This window comes from Tympanuchus pallidicinctus, unplaced genomic scaffold, assembly GCF_026119805.1.
Source record: "Tympanuchus pallidicinctus isolate F22 unplaced genomic scaffold, pur_lepc_1.0 scaffold10, whole genome shotgun sequence".
Taxonomy (NCBI): Eukaryota; Metazoa; Chordata; class Aves; order Galliformes; family Phasianidae; genus Tympanuchus; species Tympanuchus pallidicinctus.
Genome location: NW_026294619.1, coordinates 16,148,751 through 16,175,764, shown reverse-complemented (window position 1 = coordinate 16,175,764; position 27,014 = coordinate 16,148,751). Strand labels below are relative to the sequence as shown.

General features: G+C 35.6%; 1 protein-coding gene across 3 annotated transcripts in view; it reads right to left on the bottom strand.

Moving 5' to 3' along the window:
- GBE1 (1,4-alpha-glucan branching enzyme 1) overlaps window positions 1–27,014 on the bottom strand; it is a 151,127-nt gene that overhangs the window by 91,635 nt on the left and 32,478 nt on the right. For all 3 annotated transcript variants that reach the window (XM_052703678.1, XM_052703685.1, XM_052703694.1), the window contains exons 2-4: window positions 25,252–25,421; window positions 20,999–21,114; window positions 753–878 (exon numbers count right to left, since the gene is read on the bottom strand). In XM_052703678.1, the coding sequence (XP_052559638.1) occupies window positions 753–878; window positions 20,999–21,114; window positions 25,252–25,421 (412 nt within the window). The remainder of the gene's footprint in view (window positions 1–752; window positions 879–20,998; window positions 21,115–25,251; window positions 25,422–27,014) is intronic.

The following is a 27,014-nucleotide window of genomic DNA, read 5'->3' as shown; positions in this document are numbered from 1 at the left end:
TGTACATATAAATTCTAAAGTTACTGTAGCTTATATAATTTTGAAAGAGATTCTACATGAAAATTATTCTTTTTCTGTCAAGCACATACTTCATAATTTGAGGTGGGCTCTAAAATCTAAATCTCAAAACAGAACTTGCAATACCTTTCATACAAAAAGCCCTGCATATTATTTTAATTCAAACAAACAACAAACACAAAACAATATTGAAGTATAACAATTTGCCAGTCAGAAGTTCTGAACACTTTCCTAAGGTATTTATATATCAGAATCTACTCTGTAACTTACAGCACTGCATGAAAAGTAATGGGCTATAAAATACATATTTTCCCAATCTGAAAATCTGGAATTATATTGGAGCACAAGCACCTTAATTGTGAGGACTTTTTGACTTCATACAGTGTTAACTTATTACTGGCATTGAACTTCATACATGTAGCTTATTCTAAACCTAATTCCCTCCTCAAGTGCAAAGTAGGACGATAACTACTTAACCCTGGAAGAATTACCAAACTTACCCATAATGTGGAAAGTCAAGGCAAAATATATCATTTTAAGAGATAACCACTGTTTATATACTCCATGGGAGACCATTAAAGTCAGGTGTTTCTGTCAAATACAAACCATTTCTCAGGTGGCTATTCCAGCCAGTATTTTACTCACGTAGCAACTTTAAATTTTCAAAATAGGGCTACAAATATGATATGATGCATGCTTTTATACACCTCTCAAAAATAATATTTAAGCCTTACTATATATGACTGTGGTGGATCCCAGTGTACCCAATCGTAATTCACTTTTCCTTCATAACGGACTACGTATCTTGCCCACGGTGAAATACGATAGAGGAGTTCGCCATTTTGAGCACGAATCACCACCTATGAAACAATCATAACATACCAATGCGGTCACATAAAATTCATGAAACGTTCACTTTGTAAACCATAGAAGAGAATGAAATAGTAAGGCACACAGAAATTTAATTTAAAGAATAAACAAATATGCAACGCTAGTTAAGAAAGAATGACCCCGTTCATAGGCAAAGTTTGTAAAGTGCTGGCATACCAGGCACGTCAGACATACAAATGATGTTCACAAGTAAGAGTTAAAAAGTGAAAATATATGTAAACTTAATTAAATAATGGGAAAATTAGCCTTTCTGAACAGGTTACTGCTATATTCCCTTACTCCCCATCATTGCTGTTTCAACACCACATTCTAATAATTTAAATAGACACGTGGTATAATGTCACCAAGACGAGAACCATGATTTGTTTACTATGCCAATTTTAATATCTTTATTTCTCTGCTTTTCTATGCTTCTCCGATCATGGCTGCATAGATTATAGCTGTATAGATCAGAAACATGGATTTACACAAAAGGCACAGGAAAACTTCTAAGCCAAGAAGATAGTAAAGAAGAAAATTAAGATTGTTGGATGTTCTCTGTTGCTTTGAGTTCTTTCAGTTGTTTTCACCAATCTAATGCTAAAATAAAGGTAAGCATATAGTAAGCATATAACTTATTTTACCTTTCTTATTTGCTGCCACCTATTTTACACAGAGCTGAAAAAAAAAATGACTTTTTAATTATTAAAAATCTCACAAAACTTCACTTCGCCAGAATGTGCAATCAAACAAAAGAAATCCGTTTTGCTTGTCATCACTTTACACAACAAAAGCAAATTTAAAATGATGGACAGCATCAAGGGCTGTCTGGCTGCTATTAAAGCAGTTAACAAAAAAAATCAGTTAGGGATTTCATACAAAGATCCTGAAAAAGTCTGCTTCATCTCACTCATTTCCTCAGTGTAGAACAAGTGTCAGTCTAGTTTTCTTTGTTGTTTTGGTTGCCATTCAAGCAATGACAGGTAAGAATTGCAGATTTAGAACCCAGAAATGCACAAGTCACTGAAGCTTTTCACCTAAACTTTATTCTGCATTTGTTAGGAAACTGGTTGTATCTTTATTTTTTTGTTGGTTTCAGTTGTTTGTAAAAGAGAGCTGCATACATAGTAATGAAGGGTAGAAGTTGAGCTTTCTCATCTTTAATTTAAAAAAATAAATAAAAATAAAATTGCTGTCATTTCCTAACAAGAACTCTGGTTGAAGACAATTATCAGCAATTGCCTTCTTGCCTGTAACAAGTTTTATTATTATTATTATTATTTTGATAGATTATCTGTATCCTCAATCCAATCACATGAGAAAACAAGATGCAAATAAATGTACGTGGCAGTTTAATGGAAGTTGGTTGAACAAAGGAAGGAAATGTCTTTCAGTGTATAATACCAAAAGGCTATTGCACCCTAGCTTCACTGACAATTGAAGACAGGCTTTGCTGAGAATAAGCTATTGCATACTCTGTACAGCTGCGTGAAAAATCCCTTCTGCCAAAGTGCTGTGCTAGAAAGTTGCACTAAAAAGTATTTTTGCAAATTGAATCAACAATAAAGATCCTCCTGTCCAATACTGATATAATTTGCATATTACTTCTAAAAACTACCTTCTCCTTCTGACAGCACGCTTCTGATGATGTTATTGCTTGTTTTATTAAGTTTGTTCCAATTTATTAGAAATAATGTATTACTGCATATAATAACCATTGCTAACCATCTTCACATTCCGTTTTTCTCTCTAACACACTAGTGGAATTTATGCTATATAAGACTATGAGAAGTGGGAGCATTTATATAAGGTAATTCAACTAAATATAAAACATCAATTGATTAGATGTGGGTCAGGCTTGATTTAAAAATGATTCTGGGAAAGTGAATGAGAAAAGTTATGAAATATCAAAAACGGACATATGTACTCTTTAATTCGTTAAGCAATGAAAAACTCTCAAGAAAACAGCAGATTAGAAACATTTAAATATGATCACACAGCTATTTCCCTATTTTTAAGTCACACTTCCCATTTATGCTGCACATATGAGAATTTAATTGATCTCTATTCCATACATCTGAAATTACATAATTTTCCTTCTTCCACAGACACTCATGTCATACTGACTGTACTTTTTCCTCATCTCTGAATTTATACAAAATGACTTTTGAAGAACTGATGAGTACTCTAAGTATCTATCCAGTCAAGTTTGTTAGACTTTTCATGAACTTACAGACTTTTGTAGGAGCAATGAAAATCCCTATGAGTTTTAATAGCCAGAAGTCAAACTGCTATAAAAAAAAAAAATTATTGAGAAGCAGAGGTACAGATGATTTTCTCTGTGCTGAATAGTGAACATTCATAAGCAGGTTGTGCTAATACACCATCTTCTGCAAATGCTGGGTATACACAATTAAATTTATTAAAGAAGTGATTTTCTTTGCTCTTCATCCCTAATAATATCTAAATTTTTGTCTTTAAATATAAAATATTTAAATTGTCCTTTAAATATGGGACAACTCAGCTTACAGTTTGACTATGCAAATATAAGAAAACTCAAGAAAATAACTTTTTTCAACAACAGAAGTGGTACAATTTAACTCTGCAAATATCAGAAAACCTCTAAAGAGCGGGAATAAGCACTTCAGTTACACAAGTAGTTAGAAAATACTTCTGTTGCTGTCTTCACAGTTTAAATCTTCTTAAAACAAAGAGCAATTTCAGATACAGCCGTGGCTGAATCTGGTCGAACCTCAAACTTCACCATGATTACCATTAGTAGAAACCTTAATGCCCCCCACGTGCTTTTAATGTCATGAGTGCAGTTAACTCAGGAAATAAATCATTACACTAGTAAAGTTGAATTCACTTCTCTAGCTTACAAAAAAAAAAAAAAAAAAAAAAAGAAAATAGTTTATTTATTTAGAGCTATTCCAAGTTATGAACCTAGCATTTTCAGTGATTGTTTCATAAGCTTACTTAACCCTTTTCTCAAATTTACATGAATGCCATTTATGAAAGTTTCCTACTAGTAACTACTAGGTTCTATAATTCATCCTATTATTCCTTTACATGATAGTATTAAGGAAAACAGATTCATAAATTACAAATAGAAAGACTTAAATTTTTTAAAGTGTTACCTGAATATAGGACTCATATACCATTATGTTTAGCTGAGGGATGACAAAACACTGCAAAATCTTGAACGGTGCCCCAACACAAATAGAAACTCAGACCAAGAGCAATAGAAACTCTTCAAGAAAAATGGTCCAATAACTATTGTTTTCTTACTTATCTAAGCATTTCTTGAAACAACTAATTAAAATGAAAGTTCTATTATAATTACTTCTTTTATAAAACACGCATGTAAAACTAAAAGACGCATAAATAACCTATGCTCTACTTGTCCACACTATTACAGAATCACAGAATCATCCGGGTTGGAAGGGACCTCAAGGATCATGTAGTTCCAACCCCCCTGCCTAGCAGGGCCACCAAACATACACATTCAGATCAGGTTGCCCAGGACCCCGTCCAACCTGGCCTTGAACACGTCCAAGGACGGGGCATCCACAACCTCCCTGGGCAGCCCGTTCCAGGGCCTAACCACTCTCCTTGTAAAGAACTTCCCCCTAACATCCAACCTAAATCTTCCCTCCTTCAACTTGGATCCATTTCCCCTAGTCCTGCTGTTGTCAGCCCTTTTGAAGAGTTTACTCCCCTCCTGGGTGTAGGTTCCCTTCAGGTATTGATAGGCTGCAATGAGGTCACCCCGCAGCCTTCTCTTCTCCAGGCTGAACAAGCCCAACTCCCTCAGCCTGTCCTCATAGGGGAGGTGCTCCAGCCCCCTGATCATCTTAGTCGCCCTCCTCTGGACCCTTTCCAAGATCTCGATGTCTTTCTTGTACTGAGGGCTCCACACCTGGACACAGTACTCCAGGTGGGGCCTCACAAGAGCCGAGTAGAGAGGGACAATCACCTTCCTCTCCCTGCTGACCACCCCTCTCCTGATGGAGCCCAGGATCCCATTTGCCTTTCGAGCTGCCAGAGCGCACTGCTGGCTCATGTTAAGTCTCTCGTCCATCAGGACCCCGAGGTCCTTCTCTGCCGAGCTGCTCTCAAGGACCACTCCTCCCAGCCTGTACGGGTGCCTGGGGTTCTTCCGGCCCAAATGCAAAACCTTGCACTTTGCCGTGTTGAACCTCATTAGGTTCACCCGAGCCCAGCTTTCCAGCCTGTCGAGGTCCCTCATGACTCATTCTTTGCAGTGCTCACAGATGAGATGTAGCCACCACGCACAGGCTGCACATACTGCACTAGGTTATATATACATGAAGAATACTGAATATAGTCATTACACAATGTACCTATGAGTCTACTTAGCAGATACTTCGTTTCTGCTCTAAATTTGATTTTTTACTCATTTAAAAATAGTATTTGAAAGTTATTGTGCATAACCTAAGCTAGTTACAGCTTAGTCCATCAACATTTTATAGTCGAGTTTACATTTCCTAATTACCTAACCAATGTTCTCCACAAAAAAAAATGTATAAAATTATGATGTTCATTAAACAGGCTGATTCAAAATGGTCTTAGGATTTACCTACTTCATTTTTAAGAGGTTCCCATTCTTTGCTTAATGTGTATGTGAAAGGACATTATACTATTTGGTATAAACCCTCTAATCTCATTAATAAAGCACCAAAATGCGTAATACTATAACATGATATGCAAACTGGCAATAGTCTAGCTACTAATGACAACAAACCTTTTCACCCTTACTAAGTTTTAAAGAAAATCGTAGATAAAAATATTTGATATTTTCAATTTTATTACCATTTCTTCAATTACTGATGACTTTCAAGAACATACAGCATTGTTTTGCTGGCTTTTAAGAACATGGACCTGTTTGAACCTGATGAAACTGGCAACAGAGGGGCAGTCTGACAGAATGGCACCTGACACAGACGAGCATATGAAGCAAAGGTGTGTCACTGAATTCCTCCATGTAGAAAAAATTGCATACACTGACATTCATTGATACTTTTTGTATGTTTATGGAAACCAAGCAGTAGATGTGAACACCTAAGGCAGCGGGTGGTACGTTTTAGCAGTGGTGACAGTGATGTGAAAGACAAGTCACGTTCCAGAAAGCCATGGTTGTTTATTTTGTCTTGTTGTGTTTTGCCAGCTCTTCTTCATCACTGGCAAAAACACATAGCTAACAATAGTGACTGTTGAAAAATAATGTTTTGTGGCTGAGAATTCAGTCTATCAAAAAGTGCTATTGTACTCTTTGTATATATTTATTTCCATGGATACAACAAGGCATTACTTTCAGAGCAACCTACGTACTACCAGCAAACTGCATAAAACATAGGCAATTTGACAAGTTTTTTTTTTTTGTTTTGTGGAGGGGAGGATGTATCTCACATTAGTTAATCTAGTGCATATTTCATATTTAAAATCTTATATATATAAGTCTTTTATCTACTTACCCATACTTTTTGAGTTGCTTATCCACTGGTATTTTACAGTACAAACTTCCAGAAAATTCAAAATTAATCATACAGAATTTGCCTACATTAACACTAGATATACCTCATCCATTGTTTTGTTTTGTTTTTCCCTCCAGAGGTAATTATATTCACACAAGAAGTATAAACTCTGGCAACTGCAAAAGCCAGAAGCACACAATATTCAAAGTGAAATATCAGTATAAGTATACACATAAGTACATTAAATAAATGCTCTCAGACAAACATGCAAATGTCAGAAAGATAGAATGAAAGCATTCTTTAAAATTTGACATTTATGTTGTTCAACAAATGTATGGGCACAGATATATAAATCATATATGTGTAACTGTAAAATAATAAAAAGCAAAGAGCTTCTGTTAAGCTGCTCACCTCTCATATTGAACGTTTTAAAATGGGTGTTTTATTTACATTTTCCATTACAGAGACGTTTAAACATTCCTGTTTGAAACTTTCAGCACACCTGAAGTTTAGCATCCAAGACCACTATGATTAGTGAAGTAGATTTCACAGATGAGTACACCCAGTGTAGTGAAAAGATGCTCTGGTAACCTGAGGCATCAATGCTGCTAAAGTGATTAATTTTCAAGTAAGAAATTCCGCATCTAAGTAAAATCACCAAAAAAACTGGAATGTACAGCTGTAATAAGAGCAAATGCACATAAAGAAATTGCTGACCTTGAAGGTATGTTAAAATTGATGAGCAAAGATGCATTGTTTTAATAATGCTGAACTAACACAAGAAAAAGTAGGAACTAAATCTCAGAATAATGTTAGTATCAAAACGACAAGGTGCCTGTCCCACTAGAGTAGAGGAGATTTATGAAATTGAGAGTAAGCTGTAGGATAAAACTAAGTACATTCTCAAAAGCAGTCTATTGCACTTAGCAAAAACAAACAAACAAACAAAAGAAACACTCTGAGGGCAGCCTAGCCTTACAGAAAAGGCAATAACACATTGGAGTAACTGAGAAGGTGAAATAGTTCCATTTAATTTAATGGTGCTTCCAAGGCAGGACAAGTGAGATTCAGTGACCTCAATTTACACATACGTTAAACATTTTAGATCCTCTCAAATACCCCACTATTCTTTCTGTCTTTCCATATGGCTTACAAGACATCTGTCAGTCCCTTGTACAAGTAGTCTCTAGCTTTTGATTTAAAAGTAGGCTCTTAGATTCAGTCAGCTTTCCATCTATACTGAGTCATTGAAAAATTTGGGCTTTTTATGACCTTTAAACCATATAGTCCTTTCTTAAATTATTTATGACAATGAGCAGTCTGAAAGGTTTTCAAGTCCAATACTTGTTCAGTGACAAATAAGAATTGTTTAAACAAAGTATAAAGCTACATACAAAATAGAGATTCTTGTGATCATGCTATTTCTTTTTGACAGGTTGAACTGTGCAACAAACACTGTTTAAAATTCATACATGTTTATGAATTTCATTTCTTTATTTTTGTATTACTCTTCTATCCTTATTTTCATGTTGGCTTTACCTGGCTATCTCACCTTCCTGCATACATACAAATTCAGATCTTCAAAACAGGATGACAGAATCACTCAACTAACAGTTACATACAAGATCATACACAATTTCTTTCCCATTTATAGACTCCATGCCCCTCAAACTCCTGACCTGAAAGCATACAAATTCAACATGCAAGTATTATTTTCAGTTACAACATTACTTATTAAGTCATCTACCCCTGTTTCTCACTAATGGTGATGCAGAGTCAAGCACTAAAAATTGAAAACAAGGAATTGTCATCGAGACATTGTGATTTATAGTTTTCAAATTAAAAACCTGAGAAAATTTTCTTTGAAAAAACACTCTTGCAGATGCTAAAGAATTAAGAGTGATATTTTGCACTTCAGTAAATTTGTTACACTGTGCCTTGACATATATATTAGAGATGAGGAGACAGACAGAAAAGAGGAGGAGATAATGAAAATATCATGCAAACCAATAAACTGCTCTGAAACACTGTATCATTATTTCATTACTTTAATGGCTCAAAAGCCCTTGGAATGATTATTGGTACATGTGGCTTTTAATAAAACAATGAAATTAGAATGACCATCAAACCAACAATAGCTAACACATAATGAGAGTGTGGATTACCTTTAATACAAATATGGAAGTGTCAGTGATTTGCTATTTACAAGGGCAGTAAGCTATTACTTTCATACATTATAACATTCTTTCATCAGCTTTTTTTTTTTTTTTTTTCATTTCTGAGAAAAGATAATGTGAATTTTAAAAAAAAAAAAAGGAAGAAAAACAAAAACAGGCACAAACACCATCTCAACTCAGTTACATGCATGCGATCTGAAAAGAAAAAAAAAGGGACTGAGAAGTTAGAATTATGTCAGGATTAGGTCTGGAAGACTTTCCAGAAAGTCTAAACAAGTTAGATACTGAAATATGACAACAATTTTTTCACACTCGATGATTAGAAATTAACCATCAAGGTATTTCCCTTCCTCAGTTGCATGGAAAGGAAAAAACAACTTGTACACCAACACTTTTTCTAATAAAGCAAACGCTGTAAAACAAGAAGGGTTTTAATTTGTATTGCAGTAAAAAAAGGGAAAAGATAGAAAGCACAGGTTTGAGAGAATAGAAAAGAATCTGAACCAACTCATGTTTATCTCTCTAAATATTTGTACCTGAAACTTTCTGCTACATTAAAAAAAAACTGGCCTTACATTTTATTTCATAAGTGCAGTTTGGTTTAAAAGCCTATTTCTGTGTTCAAGTCATTGATACAATCCTGCTATGAGATCATTTTTCTTTTTTCTTAAATTGATCATCCTTCTGTTTTCAGCTACCTCAAGCTGCCACATAAGTAGAGAAGTGAAGTTTTCTAATTAGTTGAAAATAGCTTTTCCCTGGACACCTTTGACTTTTATTCCACAAAACATATCAGGTCCTCAATATTCAATAGAATACATGGTTAAGATTATCTTCTTTTGCTAGTGGATGATACAAACTAACCATATATACAAGACTAAATGACCACCAATTCTGCATTCTGCGCACACGAAACAATAGGGCAAATATTACCATTATTTCTACTGGTCATACCAGTTTATAAGCAAAGTACTTCTACCCTACATCTGATCTAAAAGCAATTTTCCTATTCAGGAAATACTGATCAGATACCAAAAAAAAAAAAAGAAAAGGAAAGAAAATCCCCCCAAAAAACAGTATGCTGCTTCCAGTTCAGCCATGTGTTTTTAACTAAACCTCTCAGCAAACTGAGGCAGCTTTACAGCTGGCAGATGTTGCATGTCCAACATTTTCATGTTCATGGGCTCAAACTATTCCAAGACTGGCTTTTCTCCCTATTCTGGAGTGAGGAATGCTTTTGGTAAGGCAACGCAAACTGCTGAAGAATATAGGACCAGAAGGCAAGGTTTCTTGTCTCCCACAGTCGTCTTTAAAAGAGGATACAAAGAAAATTCAAATGCCCAGAGAAAATATATAAATAAGCAAGCAAGCAAACAAGGACATAACGCTGTTAAGAGCATTATTCTGTAATTCAACCTGATAAGTTTCAGAGAATCCACACAAAGAGAGCAAAACCTCAGCAGCCTCTGCAGTAGAAGAAAAAGAAAGAACAAGCAGACATTGCTTCACTACTGCTGCACTGTTTTTGCCCCTGTACATCCCTGCCTCACAAAGACCAAGATGGGCACAAAGGCAGTGGGTTAGGCAGGTTGGTAACAACAGTAAAGGAGAAGATTGAGGTACTTTTTTGCTTCAGCCTTCCCAGATAACTGCTCACCACACAGTCCTCAAACATTTGGTTTGGTAGGAGGGGATTGGGGAAGGAACTTGAAGATCTACAAGTCTATGAATCCCAATGAGATGCACCCCAGAGGCCCAATGGACTTGGCTGATGTGGTTGCCAAGCCCCTCCTGATGGCATTTAAATAGTCATCACCGAATGGCCTGGGTTGGAAGGGACCTCAAGGATCATGAATCTCTAGCCTCCCTGCCACATGCAGGGCCACCAACCTCCATATTTAATACTAGACCAGGCTGCCCAGGACCCCATCCAATCTGGCCTTGAACGCCTCTAGGGATGGGGCATCCACAACCTTCCTGGGCAGCCTGTTCCAGCACTTCACTACTCTCTCTGTAAAGAAATTCCCCGACATCCAACGTAAATCTTCCCTCCCTCAACTTAAAACCATTTCCCCTTGTCCTGCTGTTATCTACCCTCTCAAAGAGTTGATTCCTCTCCTGTTTGTAGGCTCCCTTTAGGTACTGAAAGGCTGCAATGAGGTCACCCCGTAGCCTTCTCTTCTTCAGGCTGAACAAGCCCAGCTCCCTCAACCTGTCTTTGTAGGGGAGGTGCTCCAGAACCCTGATCATCTTTGTGGCTCTCCTCTGGACCCTCTCCAACAGCTCTCTGTTTTTCTTGTACTGGGGGCCTCCAGACCTGGACATTGTACTCCAGATGGGACCTCACAAGAGCAGAGAAGGACAATCACCACCCTGTCCCTGCTGTCCAACACCCCTCTTCTGATGGAGCCCAGGATACCATTTATTTGCTTTCCAAGCTGCAAGAGCACACTGCTGACTCATGTTAAGTTTTCCATCCACCAGGATCCCCAGGTCCCCATCACGGCAATCAGATGAAGTCCCTGGTGACTGGAAAAAAAAGTAACATCATACTCATTTTTAAAAAGGGTAAAAAAAAAAAAATAACCCTGGGAACTACCAAATCTGATTGTCTCATCTCTATGCCAGGGAAGATAATGAAACCGATCTTCCTGAAAGCCATGCTAAGACCTACAGAAAGCAGGGAGATGAGATGGGAAAACCGGCATGGCTTCACCAAGGGCAAATCCTGCATGATCAACCTAGCCTAGTGGCCTTCTATGATGGTGTCCACGGATGCAGTGGACAATGTCATCTATCTGGACTCCAGCAGAACCTTTGACACAGTATCCCACAACAACTTTCTCTCCAAATTAGAAAATAATGATGGGTGGACTGTTGGATTGATGAAGAACTGGGTGCAGGATTAAGTCCAGAGAGCAATAGTCAATGGCTCAATGTTTAGATTGCTATTGGGAAAAGCAGTATCCCCCAGGGGCCAGTGCCGGCAACAATATTCTTTAATATCTTCATCAATGACATCAATAGTGGGGCAGTGGGGTTGAGTGCATCCTCAGCAATTTTGCTGACGATGCCAAGCTGTGGGGTGCAGTTGACACACTAGAGGGACAAGATGACATCCAAAGGGTCCTATGCAGGCTTGAGCAGGGGGCCCAGGTGAACCTCATGAAGTTCGACAAATCCAAGTGCAAAGTATTGTACCTGGGTCAACTCCCATTACCATTACAAACTGGGGAATAAAGCAATTGAGAGCAGTCCTGTCAAAAAAGACCTGAAGGCACTGGTGAACAGCAAACTGGACACGAACCAGCAGTGTGCCCTCACAACCCAGAAAACCAACTGTATCCTGGGCTGCATCAAAAGAAGCATGACCAGCAGATTGAGGGAGGTGATCCTGCCCCTCTATTCTGTGCTCCTAAGGCCACACCTGGATTACTGCATCCAACTGTGGAGTCTTCAGTATAAGAGGGACATGAATCTATTGGAGTGCATCCAGAGGAAGGCCAAAAAAAATGATCCATAGAATGGAACAGCCCTCCTATGAAAACAGGCTAAAGAGCCGATACTCTTCAGCCTGGAGAAGAGAAGGCTGTGAGATGATCTAATAGTGACCTTTCAATATCTAAAAGGGAGCTACAGGAAAGAAGGGTGTAGATTCTAGCAGAGACAGGTTGCCCAGTTATGTGGTTGATGCCCTTTCTCTGGAAACTTTCAACGCAAGGCCCTGGGCAACCTGATATATTTGTGGATGTCCCTGTTCACTGCAGGGGAGTTAGACTCTAAGGATTCTATGTTATTTGTTAAAAAGCTAATTCAGTGTAAACTCTGAAAAGATGTTTCAGAAAACACATAAAGGTATTTTTTGTCTGTCAGGTTATTCTTCATAAATTGCAAGTCAGCTAAAATGGAAAGGAAAAGTAATGGAATGCTCTAGTCACATTACTCAAGGTCTACCCTTTTCAACTTACTATCAAATCAAGATTAGTCAAGACAAAGCTGCCTGCTTTAGAAAAATAAATAAATATTCGCCAAGTGGTCAAGCCTCTATTACAGATATTGAAAAAAATGCTGTCTAGTTATTGAACACACTTGAATACTTCTCAGGTGATTTTATGTTTAACAATAATTCTGTGAAGTAGTATCTTTGATTCAGAAGTCACTGGGGGGAGGGTAGAATTTTCTGTGCAGATTATTTGTCTGAAAATACTCAATCACACCAGACTCTAAACTTATCAGGGATATTCAGAATTTTCCCCTTCATCCCTCTCACTGTGCAAAATTAAAATAAATAAATAAAACCAATAATAAATGAAAGAAGGAAAAAAGTCTAACTCCAAAGTTAAGCCTAACTCCAAAGTTAAGCCATGCTCAGACTTTCCAAAAGAGGGAGATATAACTCCATTTGTGAATTAAGCAAGTATTTCTATTTCAACGAAGAATCTAAAAACGTGTTTAACTAGTTTACTAGAACAAATTAAAAAAGAATTTTTTTTTTTCCCCTCCATTTCCCTGCTTCACTTAGACATGTATACTAACAGAAATGTACAGAAAATAAATACAGTATCTATTTGGATACAGTATAATTCAAGACAGATACAGTAGCCTACTATTACAAACACTTCCATATAGATAGAGATACAAAAAACATATGAACATCAAAATCTAGCGAACAACAGGAGAACTGTTATTAACGAAAGCACTATAACACAGAAATTGCCCAGTATATTTCAACAGGCACCAGACTACAGACACCGCTTCACTTAACCATCAACTACTCTAAAAATTCATGGGATACTATAGGAAAACACAATAAGCTAATAGTGTCATATTTTGTGTAGCTAATAGCTATTAGGTATTTACAGACAATTAGAATACTTCATAAAAAAAGAGAACACCACGTATTCACCTTGCAGGACATCATTCAAACTAGAATCTAGAATCCAGATTTTGAAAAACTCTTTCAAAAGGCAAGTCAATAAAAGTAAAACTGGAATCTCTAAAAATGTAATTCAATAAATATTTTTCCTCACTGAGACTTAACCAGAATCACGTTACCATAACAACAGTGATGAAGATTAAAAAATGTGATGAAGATTAAAAAATATAAAACTTTTCTATACACTATATAAAAACATTAACATGCATTAAATAATTAAGAGGCTTGGGACAGCATTATTTGAAAAGCAATCATAGTTAGAAAGCAGATTACACACAATAAGTGCAACTTATTAGAGTTGTTTCAAGCCATGTCAAGTAGAAAACAAGCTACTGGAGTACATAATTGGCATATTAAAGCACTATGACATATCCTCTACTCTAAAGCATTTGCGTAAAGGATAACTGATGCATAATGAACCTTGTGACTGGGTGGCTGTGGCATTGCTGCTTCTTTTTTGGTGCTCCCATTCACAGTTCTTTCACAGCAATGAAGAAATGCTTTTAGATGAAATAGCACAGTTTCCTGTGACACATCCACAGTATTTTACAGATGACTGAGGTAGCTTCTGGCAATGGCCCTTTCACTGTCCATCTCTCTTCTTGTTATTTTTCTCCACAGTAACAGTCTTGATCACATTTGGCCACAGCCTCTTTGGTAGATAATACGGAGAAAAATTCAAACCATCCACGCCACTCCACCATCCTGAAGCGTTTTCTGCATTATGATGTCATCTTCCAGGGATAAGCTCCCTTGGAAGTCTCTCTATACATTGTTAGCTGCATTAGTTTAGCTACTTTTTGATAACCTAAAAGAGAATACCATTAATGTTTCATTATAATGCCTCAGGAAAAAAAAGTCTACTTCTACCAATTCCTGTGTTACCTACAGAGATTCCAAGACAGGACTTGAGCATCAACCATATGGAACCGCATGGAATAGTTCCATTAGAAGAGTTTATCCTCCACTTCATCCTCCGCCTACAATTTTCTCTTAATATTATAGAGAAATACAGCTGAGAACTAGTATTTCTAAATTACCAGTAGTCACATCATAGTTAACAGGTTAACGGAGGTTAACAGCTTTAACCTATTATTGACTCTATCCTAAAAACAAACCAAAAAAAAAAACTCAGAATATAGTCATATGTGTAGACTTAACTGGACCCTCAGGCTCCAAATTCTCATTTGAAGACTTCTTTTTAAGAAGCTTTGAATTCTTTCCCCTAAAAATAAAAAAAATAATTACACTTTGCTCTAGAGCATACCCATTATCAATTGAAACAATTCATCTTTTGTATGGCTAAACTAAAAGGAAACAATTTTTTAAATGGCAAAACCTCCTACCAAAGAATTGTGCAGTCACGAAGTCACAGGAGAGCTCAGTCACGAAGTCACAGGAGAGCTCAGCCTGCCAAAATAACTGAACAAAAACATTCTCAAGTGCTGGGCTCAATCCGGAAACAAACAAAAAACAACCACAACCTAAGTCTCTAAAAGGCTCTGAAGAGCAGCAGTCCACTGTATTACAATGATTTTTGGCTGCTACAACTTCTATGTGCCCATGAGTAGTTGCACGTTGCCTATTTGGATTTGATAAACAAAGTAAGAGACCATTTTTGTCCCACTGAGAAAACAACTCTTCCTGCCAGTAAATTTAATCTGTAGTTAACAGCGAATTTGACAATAAGTTGCTAACAATCATGCAATGAAACAAAAGGCAGTGCCACACGCTAAGGCTTTACTTCCCCATTTAGCTCCACTGAGGTACTGAATGTACCTCATTATAGAAATAATACGGACATAGATATGCTACCCCAGTCCTGTTTCCTATAGTTCAAAATGCCAGTGACACTATGTCTGCTCCTTGCTGCACACAAATGACACAGCATGATGCTTCAAGACACTCATCCCAATCACTGCTCAACTTAGCAGAGCTGAGGTTTTATTCCTCTCACTCACTTGAAGACATGAAATTTGAAGTGACATTCCACTTACACTATGAGCAAGAATATTTTCCCCACCTACAGCTGAGGTGGAAGCAGGAAATATTAGATTTGTATGTATGAGAAAGCAAGGAACGCTTCTTCAGAAAACTTATGGAATTACCTCAGCTAGGGGTATCTGGGCTCCCTTTGTATGTAGACTGTTGTCTGACTACATGTAATCCATTTACATCTTACGTTTAAAGGAAAAAGCCACTACATCCCTAACACTTCTATACCTAGCAATCTAGTTACACACCTGTTATCTCATTTATTCATGTCTACTATTCTTTCATGTTCACATTAAAAATGCTTTCACACTTTGACTGCAGCCTACTTGAAACACATGAGACTTGAACTTGAAACCTGTCTTATACTATGCTACTGGACTTCCTGATCAGTAAGGTCAGCTGCAACATCATCTATTTCATTATTGTCAGTAATTACACTTGATGAATTTTACCGACAGTGGTTCCCTGACACTGATTAACCTACTTGCTCACCACATTTGATTCTTTTTCAAGGTTTTCATGCTCAACACAGAGCATGCACCTCTATGAGTTACTAGATAGAGTGGTAAAAAAATTGTAAATATGAAGTTTTTCTTTCCAACCAATTTTCCTTTCCCCAGAATCTCATAGGTACAAAAATGTACTTTTAGGTACTTTAAATGTGGTTAGTGTGTGTTAAAGCATTGCAATGTACAGCAGTTCCGCCTTTGCACACATTAATGTTAAAAAGCATTCTTTATTTCAACTAGAAAACTATCCAAAACCAGGAGAGGTGGTATTTTTGTACAGAACAAGAAATTATGACTTATTAGCCATGGTGCCAGCCTCAATTTTGTATTTTGAATATACTTTTTTCTTACTGTCATCTATCTACATGCAATTACATAAAAGCTATCTAAGAAAGCTACCCAGTGGTAGTTAACTTATATAGCCTCAAGAAGACTACACAAAACCAATGAATGCAGTCATCCCTGAAGTTTTTCAGACAATTTTCCTAATCTTTACCATACCATTGGAAAGTTACACTCTGAAGACATCCTAACACTTGCCTTCATAAATTAAGAGGAATAAACCTAAATCAATTACATGGAGCTAAATTTCATTAAGATATGAATAAGAACTGGATGTACACAGTGTTTTTATTTCAAGCACCTACTCAACATGTTGTCAGATAAAGCACCAGATAAACTTATAAGGTTAACAATATCATTTCAAAAAATCAACTGTCGCTACTTGAAAGTTTAACAATTATTATTTTAGTACTATTTAATTTCTCAAGCACACAGAAGAAAAATTTTACAGTTCATCTTACACCAATGTCAAATTAGAAAATATTTTCTATCCAACATTCTGAAGCAGCAGATAGTCCACAATTGTAACTGCCAATATTTTATATTTACTATGCTTTATTATTTGTGTCAAAATGTTTTAGAATTTGATTGTTAGTCATGAATTTGGAAGGTAGTTTTCTCTAGATTTGAATTTTTATTAGCTTCTATTTTCCAGTTGTTCTTTGTTTTCTGTTTTGATCTTTTGTATTCCTATGAAGAATATTAAACAAGTTCTCCAACACAGATAATAAGATTTCAATTTTTAATGGTGTTATCACCTAAGCTTCACTGGCACTATTTCAAAATTAGAGACTGCTACAATAAAAACTGAATTTACAGGTACTTTCAGCAGATACAATACTCCACCAAGTTACGGAGGGAGTGGTGATCTGCCTGAGGGGAAAGAAGAAAAAGGCACTACAGAGGGACTGGATCAATGGGCTAAGGTTAACTGTATGAGTTCCAATAGGGCCAAGTGTCAGGCCCTGCATTTTCGCTACAACAACCCCAGGCAGCCCTACAGGCTTGGGGAGGAGTGGCTGGAAAGCTGCCTGATGGAAAGGAACCCTGGTGTACTGATGGGCAATAAGCTGAGTATGAGCCAGCAGCATGTCCAGGTGGCCAAGGTCAATGGCATCCTGGCTTCTATCAGGAATAGTATGGTGAGCAGGACTAGGGAAGCAATCCTGCTCCTCTACTCAGCACTGGTGACGCTCCACCTCAAGTACTGTGTTCAGTAAAAACACTAGTTTACAGAAAAGGTTGTTAAGTACTGAAATAGGCTCCCCAGGGAGGTGGTGGAGTCACCATCCCTGAATGTGGGATGGTTTAAAAACCACCTTGATTGTGGTGCTTAGGGACATGATTTAGCGGAGGATTGTTAGAGTTGTATGGTTAGGTTATGATTGGACCTGATCTTCAAGGTCTTTTCCAACCTGAGCAATTTGAAGATTCTATGATATACAAATAACAAGCAAAAACAATGACGTGGAACACAAATTCCTGCACGTGCATCACAACAAGACTTACTAAGGAAGCCTATCCACCTGAATTCTTCTAATAGCTTGCTTATATACTATGAAAAAGAAATTGGGAACACTGTCAATGAAAGAAAAATTGAGTCATTTCTGACAATGAAAGTAGATAACACTCACCCCCTCCTCACAAGGAGGGGGTCATCTATCCGAAAATAAAAAGCACTCATAACAAAACAGCAACTATATTTGTTCACCAAGTAACTCTTTATAGGTTCCCTCATGGACCTAGGAGGAGCTTTGGAAATACCTAGTGGTATTATCACTATGCAACAACAACAAAAAAATACTTTTATTTTCAAAGAAAAAAAGAAGGTGCCTAACTGCTATAAACATCTATTCCTTCAAAAAAGCATACTAAAATGCAAGGCTATTGGTTGTTGTGGTGTTTTCTTTTTTTGTGGTTTTTTTTTTTTTTTTTTTTTAATTCACCTTCTCTAATGTCTTTCTTCGGTTATGAGAAGGCTGCCTGAAGAGCTGCAGTAGATGGTCTACTACTACTGAACAAGAAAATGTTTTACCTCTGTTCCTTATTTATTTTCCTATAAAAATATTTTGTGACCTGGTCTAAATTAGTGTCACCAGCCACACTGCATCCATTTCCATTCTGGTTCAGAAATTACTTATTTAAAAGAAATGACCTTGTCACAATTTCAGAACTTGGCATTCACCTGTGTAGAACTCAATACAAAAATAGTATAGAGAGAAGCTAAAGATAAGGACTTTCTGGAAGAACTGTTTTCCTCCTAGCAGATTACTCAAATCTTTATGTCAATGTCTGGAACTGACTACTTAAATATTTAAACATTAATACTGGCAAAATAAATTCTAAAAACTTATGATGCCCTTATGCTTTTTACAGTAATGCAATATAAATACACACACACACCCCAACAACAACTTTTTTTCCTGCTAGTATATTATACACAGACAACACTGCCTGTGTCTGTAAACATTACCTCTGCAATCTGCATAATTTCTATCTACATAAAATGCAATATTCTTAGCTTTTACATGAAGAACTGCAAAATATTGTTCTACTACACAAATTCTAACGATCCCCAAAATAAACAAATCCATGAATGGCTAATTAAGCTGCTAATAAAAGAGCAGCAGTTCTATGAATCTGTTACTGGAGTGATAGCAGACAGAAAGATGACCCATAACATGAAGATAATGTACACTCTTACCACATGGAATATTCCAACCTCACTTCAGATTTTGTGACAGATAAGCCATCTCAGAATCACCTTACCTTAACTGAGGAATTTTTTTCACGCGTTACTTTATGATACATAAACGCACACAAAGCAAATATTAATGATGTGTTAGATTCATAAGCACCAATAACACAAAAAATAATCACGAAATATTATCAGAAAAGTTACATAAGATGTTTGAATAAATATTGCGTGGGTGAAATTATCAGTATAATTACATGTACTTGTATTTTAAGTGCAAAGATATCAAAATTTGATTCACATCAGGATGTATGCATTCAAAAGCTAAACAGACTCAGGGGCAGACAGAATAACAACAGTTTACCTTCACGGACCTCTTTGGTAATTAAACATTTTGAGTGTCAGTCATAACTGCATGTCCTTGTTTAGAGCAAACTGCACGAAAGCACAATTAAAGACAAGGGGGAAGAGTAAAAAAAAAAAAAAACAAAAAAAAAAACAAACCCACATTCTGTTCTGCCAGCCTCTTCAGAAGGCTCAGAGCAACTACAGAACTACAATGAATAACATGACTGATATTAACAGTCATCCTGGGTAACCCAAAATTCTATATATTAAACCAATTATGAGCAGTATTGTCTTTGCCTTACAGATGGCAAATGGAAAGAGAGTAAGTACTGTACAGATATGCTGTTTAAAAGTAGGAAATATGACCATGATTATACAAAGACAACTCAATTTTGCCAAGCATTCTTAGGAATACACATTATTTGCTAATAGTTATCAACTTCTCATCATTCTCACCTTTTATCTCTACACTGAGCATAGAAAATTCTATAGTAGCTCAGCACACTAATTTTGAAAATGCAACATAAATAAAAGGCAGTATAGCAGCAATTAGAAAACAACCTATTTATCTCTAAATTATAGAAAATATCAGTAACCATTCTATAGTGTCGTAAATTATTGTTTAATCACCACATTTTTGTTGGAGAGAAAAATTTTCTCCCCTGCTCTGCAAAATAAAATCAGCTTTCTCACACCCCTGAATGACTAATCCTAAATTTCAATTCATTCATATTTATTACTGAGACAATTTTCTAAACCATAATAAACACAGCATTAAGTACATATATTGAGCAAACATTTCCAGTACGTATTCTTTGCTTTGGCAGATTCCGTTTCATTAAGATCAGATTTTTAAATGGATTTTTTTTTTATGTGCTAATTTTGTTGATGGGAGCCCTGAGACTGTAGTATATGTATATACAAACACTCCCAGTTGATTAGTTCTCTTATATATGATTTCATATATTTCTTTCCTTAATTACTCATTGCTGACCCCTGTTATCATTTGACATCTTTAGAACACAAGCTCAAATTGCAACAGCCAAGTTTTCAGAAGTATATCACAGTGAGGGAAATCAGTATTTGTGTATAAATAACCACATCCAGTGATAGGTATTGCTGTCTATATAATGACAGGAGGCATAAAAAATGTGGTATTTGACAGCTCAAAGAAACATTCAGTTAATTTCTGAAAGTCAGGACTTCATGCTCATGAAATACAACTGGTGATAAGCTTTCTATCATTCTGTATTTAGCTCAAATTCCTTAAGCTATGTCTACGGATCAATATTCTTAATTACTAAGTGTTAAGAGTTAAGTTTTAAAAGGCTAGATATACTACATACAAACAGAACACTTGAAAAGTTATAGTTAAAAGCATAGCACTTCCCACCAGGGTGCTAAGATTTGAATAGAATACTAAGTAGTTGAACAAAATATAGACAAAGAAAACTTTGTCATTACTCTTTCACCATTTAGGGTCACTTGCACAAGAAGATAAATTGATTCTGTTTCTTGTAACAACCACAAGATATTTAGGAGAAAACAAACAGGACAAAATGAGTAAGAAATGTCACAAGAATTGAAAAGAAAAAGGTTTGAACTAGCACCTTTAGCTTTGATCCATGAGGCACAGGAGAAAAACCATCTTGTCCAGGTGGAATGAACAACTCCCATTTCCCATAATCCATTTTCTTATATGGATGAGAAAATGGATTCCAGCCATCTGTAAAAGGAACATAGAATTAAGTGTATTTATCTTAAAATATGCCCTATTAAAATTCAAAGTCATAACAGTATTTTCAATCTTTTTCAGAATACATTTGATTTTCAGCAATATATAAACAAATACTTTTAAATCATCTACTACTGCACACTTCCTTTAGGAGAGGTTCAATATGATGTTCACTGGGAAACCATACTCCAATTCTACTTCGACAATTTCTGATTACAGAAAAGGGAAAAAAAATATTCTTGGACAAAATAAAAGCCATCTCCATAAACCATATGCCTAAACCAACTCTGGATACGGATACGCATACTTATAGTTGCTTCTGTTTTGACTAACTGATGTCTTTAATAACAAAAAGTATATAAACGAGGAGAACGAGGAAGAAAGCAGCTGACAAACCTGGTAGCAATAACCACAAAACCACTTAAAACTAAATGCTTTGTAACAGCTAAGAATGTTAGCCTGAAATGCCACGGTCATAATTAATTAAATCCTGAAGAGGGTTCCCTTCTCATTAAAAGAAACACAAAAACAAAACACATTTACTGAACCAAGCCTAGGTTATATGATTCAAGATTCTTCATACTGTTTTGAGTCACTGAATAATGGAGAGGTGTGAGGTTAGTCATGATGACATGCTTAACTGAATAAATGCCTGCCAAGAAAATTGTGTGCATTTCTATAGATGTTCAAGGTTAGTTCTTATGAATGCAACTAAATATACAGCTTCTGAACTGACTAGCAAAAGGCAATGTAACTATTTCTGAACTAGAAGAAAGTGCTAAGCCAAGTTTCAAAATGACTTATTTTTGCCTTGAAACTTGTCCACCTCACATAGCCCACAGCAACAGCAAATCTCATGTTAACAAGAAACCAGTCAAAACAGAAAACTGAATTGCATCACAATTTCCTTCTTGATGATTTCTATATTTCCTGCAGTAAAATGACAGGTGGTTTTCACCTCAAGTATAGAAGCATAAGCAGTTTTCTGCAAGCTCCTATGTATATTAATTATATATAAGACTAAGTATATACACTAACAGCTGATAAATACTTCTACTAAACATACTAGTGGTTGAAAGTAATTAGAGACAAACTAGACATGACAGCAAAACTTACTGCCTTGCTCCATGGGCAGCAGCTATTTACACTACTTTGAAACTACTAGCCTACTTGTCTACAGGTTTTGATTGCTTATTTTTGTTAGGTTTTCCATTGCTTTTTTTTTTTTTTTTTTACTTAGTATGCAGTAGTAGATGCTAAAGAATAAGTTACTTGAATGCTTATTCAAAATAGAGCAACACTTAATATCTAACATGATTCAACATTTCACTGTACGTAGCTCTGAAAATACAAGGATTAACCGAAATTCATATTTTTCATTCTCCAATTTGAATACAGATCTGTGTGCCATTCTGCCTTTTTCCAGGAGGTATAACACTAGAAGTTAGTCCATAAGGAAGATCTCAGTCCCTACAAATGTCAAGGAGATTAAAAAAAACCAAAAAACTCACATATTCATAATTTGAGATAAAAGTTCTTAATATCAAAGTTCTTATTGTCTGCACTATCAATTTTTTACTTGTTTTCTGTCCTTGAATATAGTTAACTTAAAAGGTTAAGTAGTGGGAATTAGTACTTGTGGTGTTTTGTTTTTGTGTTTGTTTTTTTTGTTTTGTTTTCTTTCATTTGTTTTTTCTTGTCTTTCAACCAAACGCCTAAGAGATCCACAGATAATACTTAAGGAAGTAAGCTATTATGAGAAAACACCATTATCCATTTATCCACAGCAAAACTAAAAGCAAGTCATGAATTGCCTTGTTTTTAAATCACATATCATTAAATTTCAGTTTAAAACTGAAAAGCTGCTATTTTAAGTTTGGTTTGTTTCCGTGTAACAATTCAACCCATCCTCCCTGCAGTAGTTCAATTACTCTTTCCTCTTTATGAACCTGAGCTTTTTTTTTTTAAAAAAAAATCTTATTAACAGAAAACCTGATATTCAATTTAAATACAATATGATCATAAATTTAGTTTGAAACTTTAACCTGTTTGAAAACTTGAAGAAAGGTTAAAGGGATTCAGTTTTAATTAAATGCACCTGTAGCAACCTGACTCTAAATCTTAGGGTTTTGCAACCCAATTTCTCATCAGAATATTATTAAAGCCAAATCATCTGAATTGAATGACAATCTTCCATTCCTCTAGGCTTTTTGAGTACATTATCTTCCCTTTGGGAATGAATACTTTACTACGATTGATGATGAATATGATATATAGGACAAATGCATTTTTTTCCACATTTAAGTGAACTTCTTTTTAATCTTTTGACTTCTTACTGCCACATTTCATTAACACAGATACAACTATTTTAAGTTCTCATTCCTAAAATTCTGCTTCATATGATGTACTACATGAAATATTTTTTAAATGAAATAGGTTTGTTCTTGTGAGCTTATTGTTGTTGCTTTGTTTTTTAACTGTGTTCCCAGTACCAATACATGTACTTCCCTGCAAACTCTACTCCAAGACAGTTTACAATTTATATACTCGTTTTAAAATCTTAGGTATTAATTTCATTAAGTCTGTTTTCAAAACAGCTGATCTTAGATTACATTGTTTAATTTAGCCTACTACAAAGAAGAAGCCTAAGTTGTAGCTGATGGTGCCAGATAGCAAGCAAGAAAGAGAAAAGGAGAATCATGTGTGTTTATAAATGTAAAGTTTAGCTTTTAAAATTCCCTCATGCAGCTGCCTTACAGTCACTATTAACAGCTAGCACCATTGTAATCTAGCAGGAGGTGAACTATAGCCATGAGTTGTTACTGAGTTTTGGAATCAAAAGATGTATCTGATTTTTGTATTAAAATTCACGTGCTATATCAACCTATTTTATCAACATCTATTCAAATTTAAAGACAGGGACTGTTTGAAGGAAAGCTACCCTGTCATTTGTTAGGTCAAATTGTATCAAATGGGACCACAGCTGAAAGTGCTGTTACACAAACCTTTCTGTTCATCTTTTGCATTAAAGATTTCCTAAAAGTAATCACTGTCTACATGCTCAGATTATAAGAGTAAATAGCAGACACAGACCCTTTAATCAAGTTCTTAAACTAATAAAAAAAAGTGACAATTAAAATAGACAAAGTTTAGGCCTGATGTCTGGAAACTATGAAATACTGAAAAAAAAATCTCAAACATATCTAAAAAGTACTGTGAGGGTAATCTACTTAAATTTCTTTCTAACAGTGCACATTTTAGTACAAAGGCTTAAACTGCTCTACCACCAGATACTACAGTTAACAGTGTAGGTAAAGAGTCTTACCATTTTACAGTTATACAGGCATACAAAAAAAAAAAAATTAGAGAGTTGAACTAATATTGCAGGATTTAAGAGCAAAAATTTAAGAGTTTGCATAACATGACCTAAGCATGGCTAGCCTTCTGACAAACAAGCAAATTTATGATTTTGTCTCAAGCTCTACGTAAGTAAATCAATGTCTTCCCAGTTCTCAAACTAAGCAATACAGTTCCTCCACTGTGATCCTGCCACCTTCCTGTTCTGCCAACACCATCCCTTCTTTTCCCAGAAGAGAATATTACTTTTTCATGAGCACGTTCAATTAGGATTTGATATTATCATTTTGAAGCAGTATTTGTTTCTACACTCTCATGATTAGTTAGAATCACAAAAAGCCTTGGTTCTTGGGTAACACTGCTGTTAGATTAGTAGAGAAGATAAATCAGGTTATTTCACTGTTATTTTCTCCCTCCCTTCACACAATACTACAAAAGCCTAACTGTATATCTTCAGAAAGGTTATCAAGTAGTTTAGGTATGTTCAACTAATGCTGCACTGTGATCAGGCTAGAGTCTTTAGAGAAGTCATTTTATGGATATAAAAATAGAAATACATAATTCTGATACATAATACTGAATTCAATGGAAACACATTATTAGGTTATTCTAATACAGAAGATTAAGTTACTAAATGCCACTACACTAGCAACACATCATATGTATTTTTGCTATTAGAATTGAATGTTTGCCACAGCACTGTTTTTAAATGAAAAGGATATTGATCTAAAACACACTGTAAGGGAGAGGAAGTGTTCCTGAAATACTTACTGAAATCACCTGTGAGAAACACTGCTTCTGCACCTGGTGCCCACTCTTTGCAATATACGCCACCATCCACAAATTGGTTAACTCCAAAAGATTTGTAACTTTTTGAAAATTTATTAAGACCTCCTTCATTGTCATCAATGCCCTTCAAACGTTTGTAGAACAGAGCATACCTTTAAGAAAAAAAAATAAATAACTGAGACATTTCTCTTTACAGAAATAGAAAATAAATTATCAAACCACAATTTTTTATAGTTGCAATCCAGAAAAAAGTTGCAGTTTCCACTTCTGTTTTCTCCACTTCACATGAAGTCCTTGCACTTTAAGTCTAAGACTCTAAGGAGTCTACAGTTCCTGATTGGCAGTTCAAAAATCCTGGTGTTGCAACACAACAGGAGAAATTCATACTCCAAACAGCTTAATACTTTTTCATCTATCTTATTAATACTGAGCAAGGACATCATAGGGAGAATTCCATAGGCCTGGTACATCTATCATGACCAATTTTAATAGACAAACTCTGAATACTGAAAAATCTGCAATACAGCAAATAGCAAGCATGGAGGAAATAGTGTGGCACTGCTTAAACAATTTATCTAGAAAGATCATCAGCAAAACTACGTAGTCCTCTGCCACTGGAACTAGTTGGTGAGAAGTATATACATTTACTTACAGTCAAACTTTAGAGGACAATACAAAATAATTACTTCCATACTTACCCCTGTTAGGGCTAGAAATGCAATAAGCCTCTAATGTAAAGTTTGATATTAACAGCTTGGAGTTCTCCTGTCAGACATTACCAGCAATTCAGAGACACACTATAGCCAGATACTACACAAAGAAGAGGGTTAGATTTGCTTCCCCAAGTGTGAGCTACTATGTGAAGAGGCATGGCTAAAGAACTTCAATTGAGAATTTTATTAATGCTATCTGCAAGGTTATTTTATTTGCAATTTAGAAATGTACCAGTGTTCTCCATAAGTGGAAAGGAGGCTTCTGAAATGTATAAAAACTGGAAAGAACTGAAGCAAAACCAACTTGTCTGCCTCATTACACTTACTGTATCTTGAAAAAGGAAAAATAAACATTAAAAAAAAGCTAACAATATTACAACATTACGCTTCGTTGGTTTAGAAGAAAAAAGAAAAGAGTTACTCTGCCTGTAACATTAGGACTGGTGCACTACTCTCAGATTTGTTTTAAAGTTTTGTTTCAGAATTGGTCTTCATTAGTTCAAAGTAAGGGATCAAACTGGTTAAACAGAATAACATATTAATTTGAGTACTATGACCACTTTCAAGGTTAATCTCCCAGCAGGTTTGTATTACAATGTTCACATTTAAAAACAGCAAAATTAAAAAAATGCCTCAGGATTCACTACAGAAAAAACATTTATAACATGTTGCCCATCTACCTGCACCATTCCTTTAAATTTACTCATGAATCTAATCCTCAGAAACACATTGAAAACAACTACTCTGGTAATCAATTTCATTTACACTGTGTATAAGTGTATAACCTATATATACACATCCAGTCAATGGAATTTTAATCAATTGCAATCAGAAATATTTATATCAATAAATAAAAAGAAAGTTAAATACAGAAATAGAACAAGCAATTAAAACAGGCTCAGAAGCTCACCATATAGCATTTGGTAACAGAAACATTGTTCCCTACTGAAAGGTTCTATTTGAACAGTAAATGTATTCTAATTTGCTCAGTTTGGGGAAGGAATATAGTTTTTTGTTTTATTTAAAGCTACT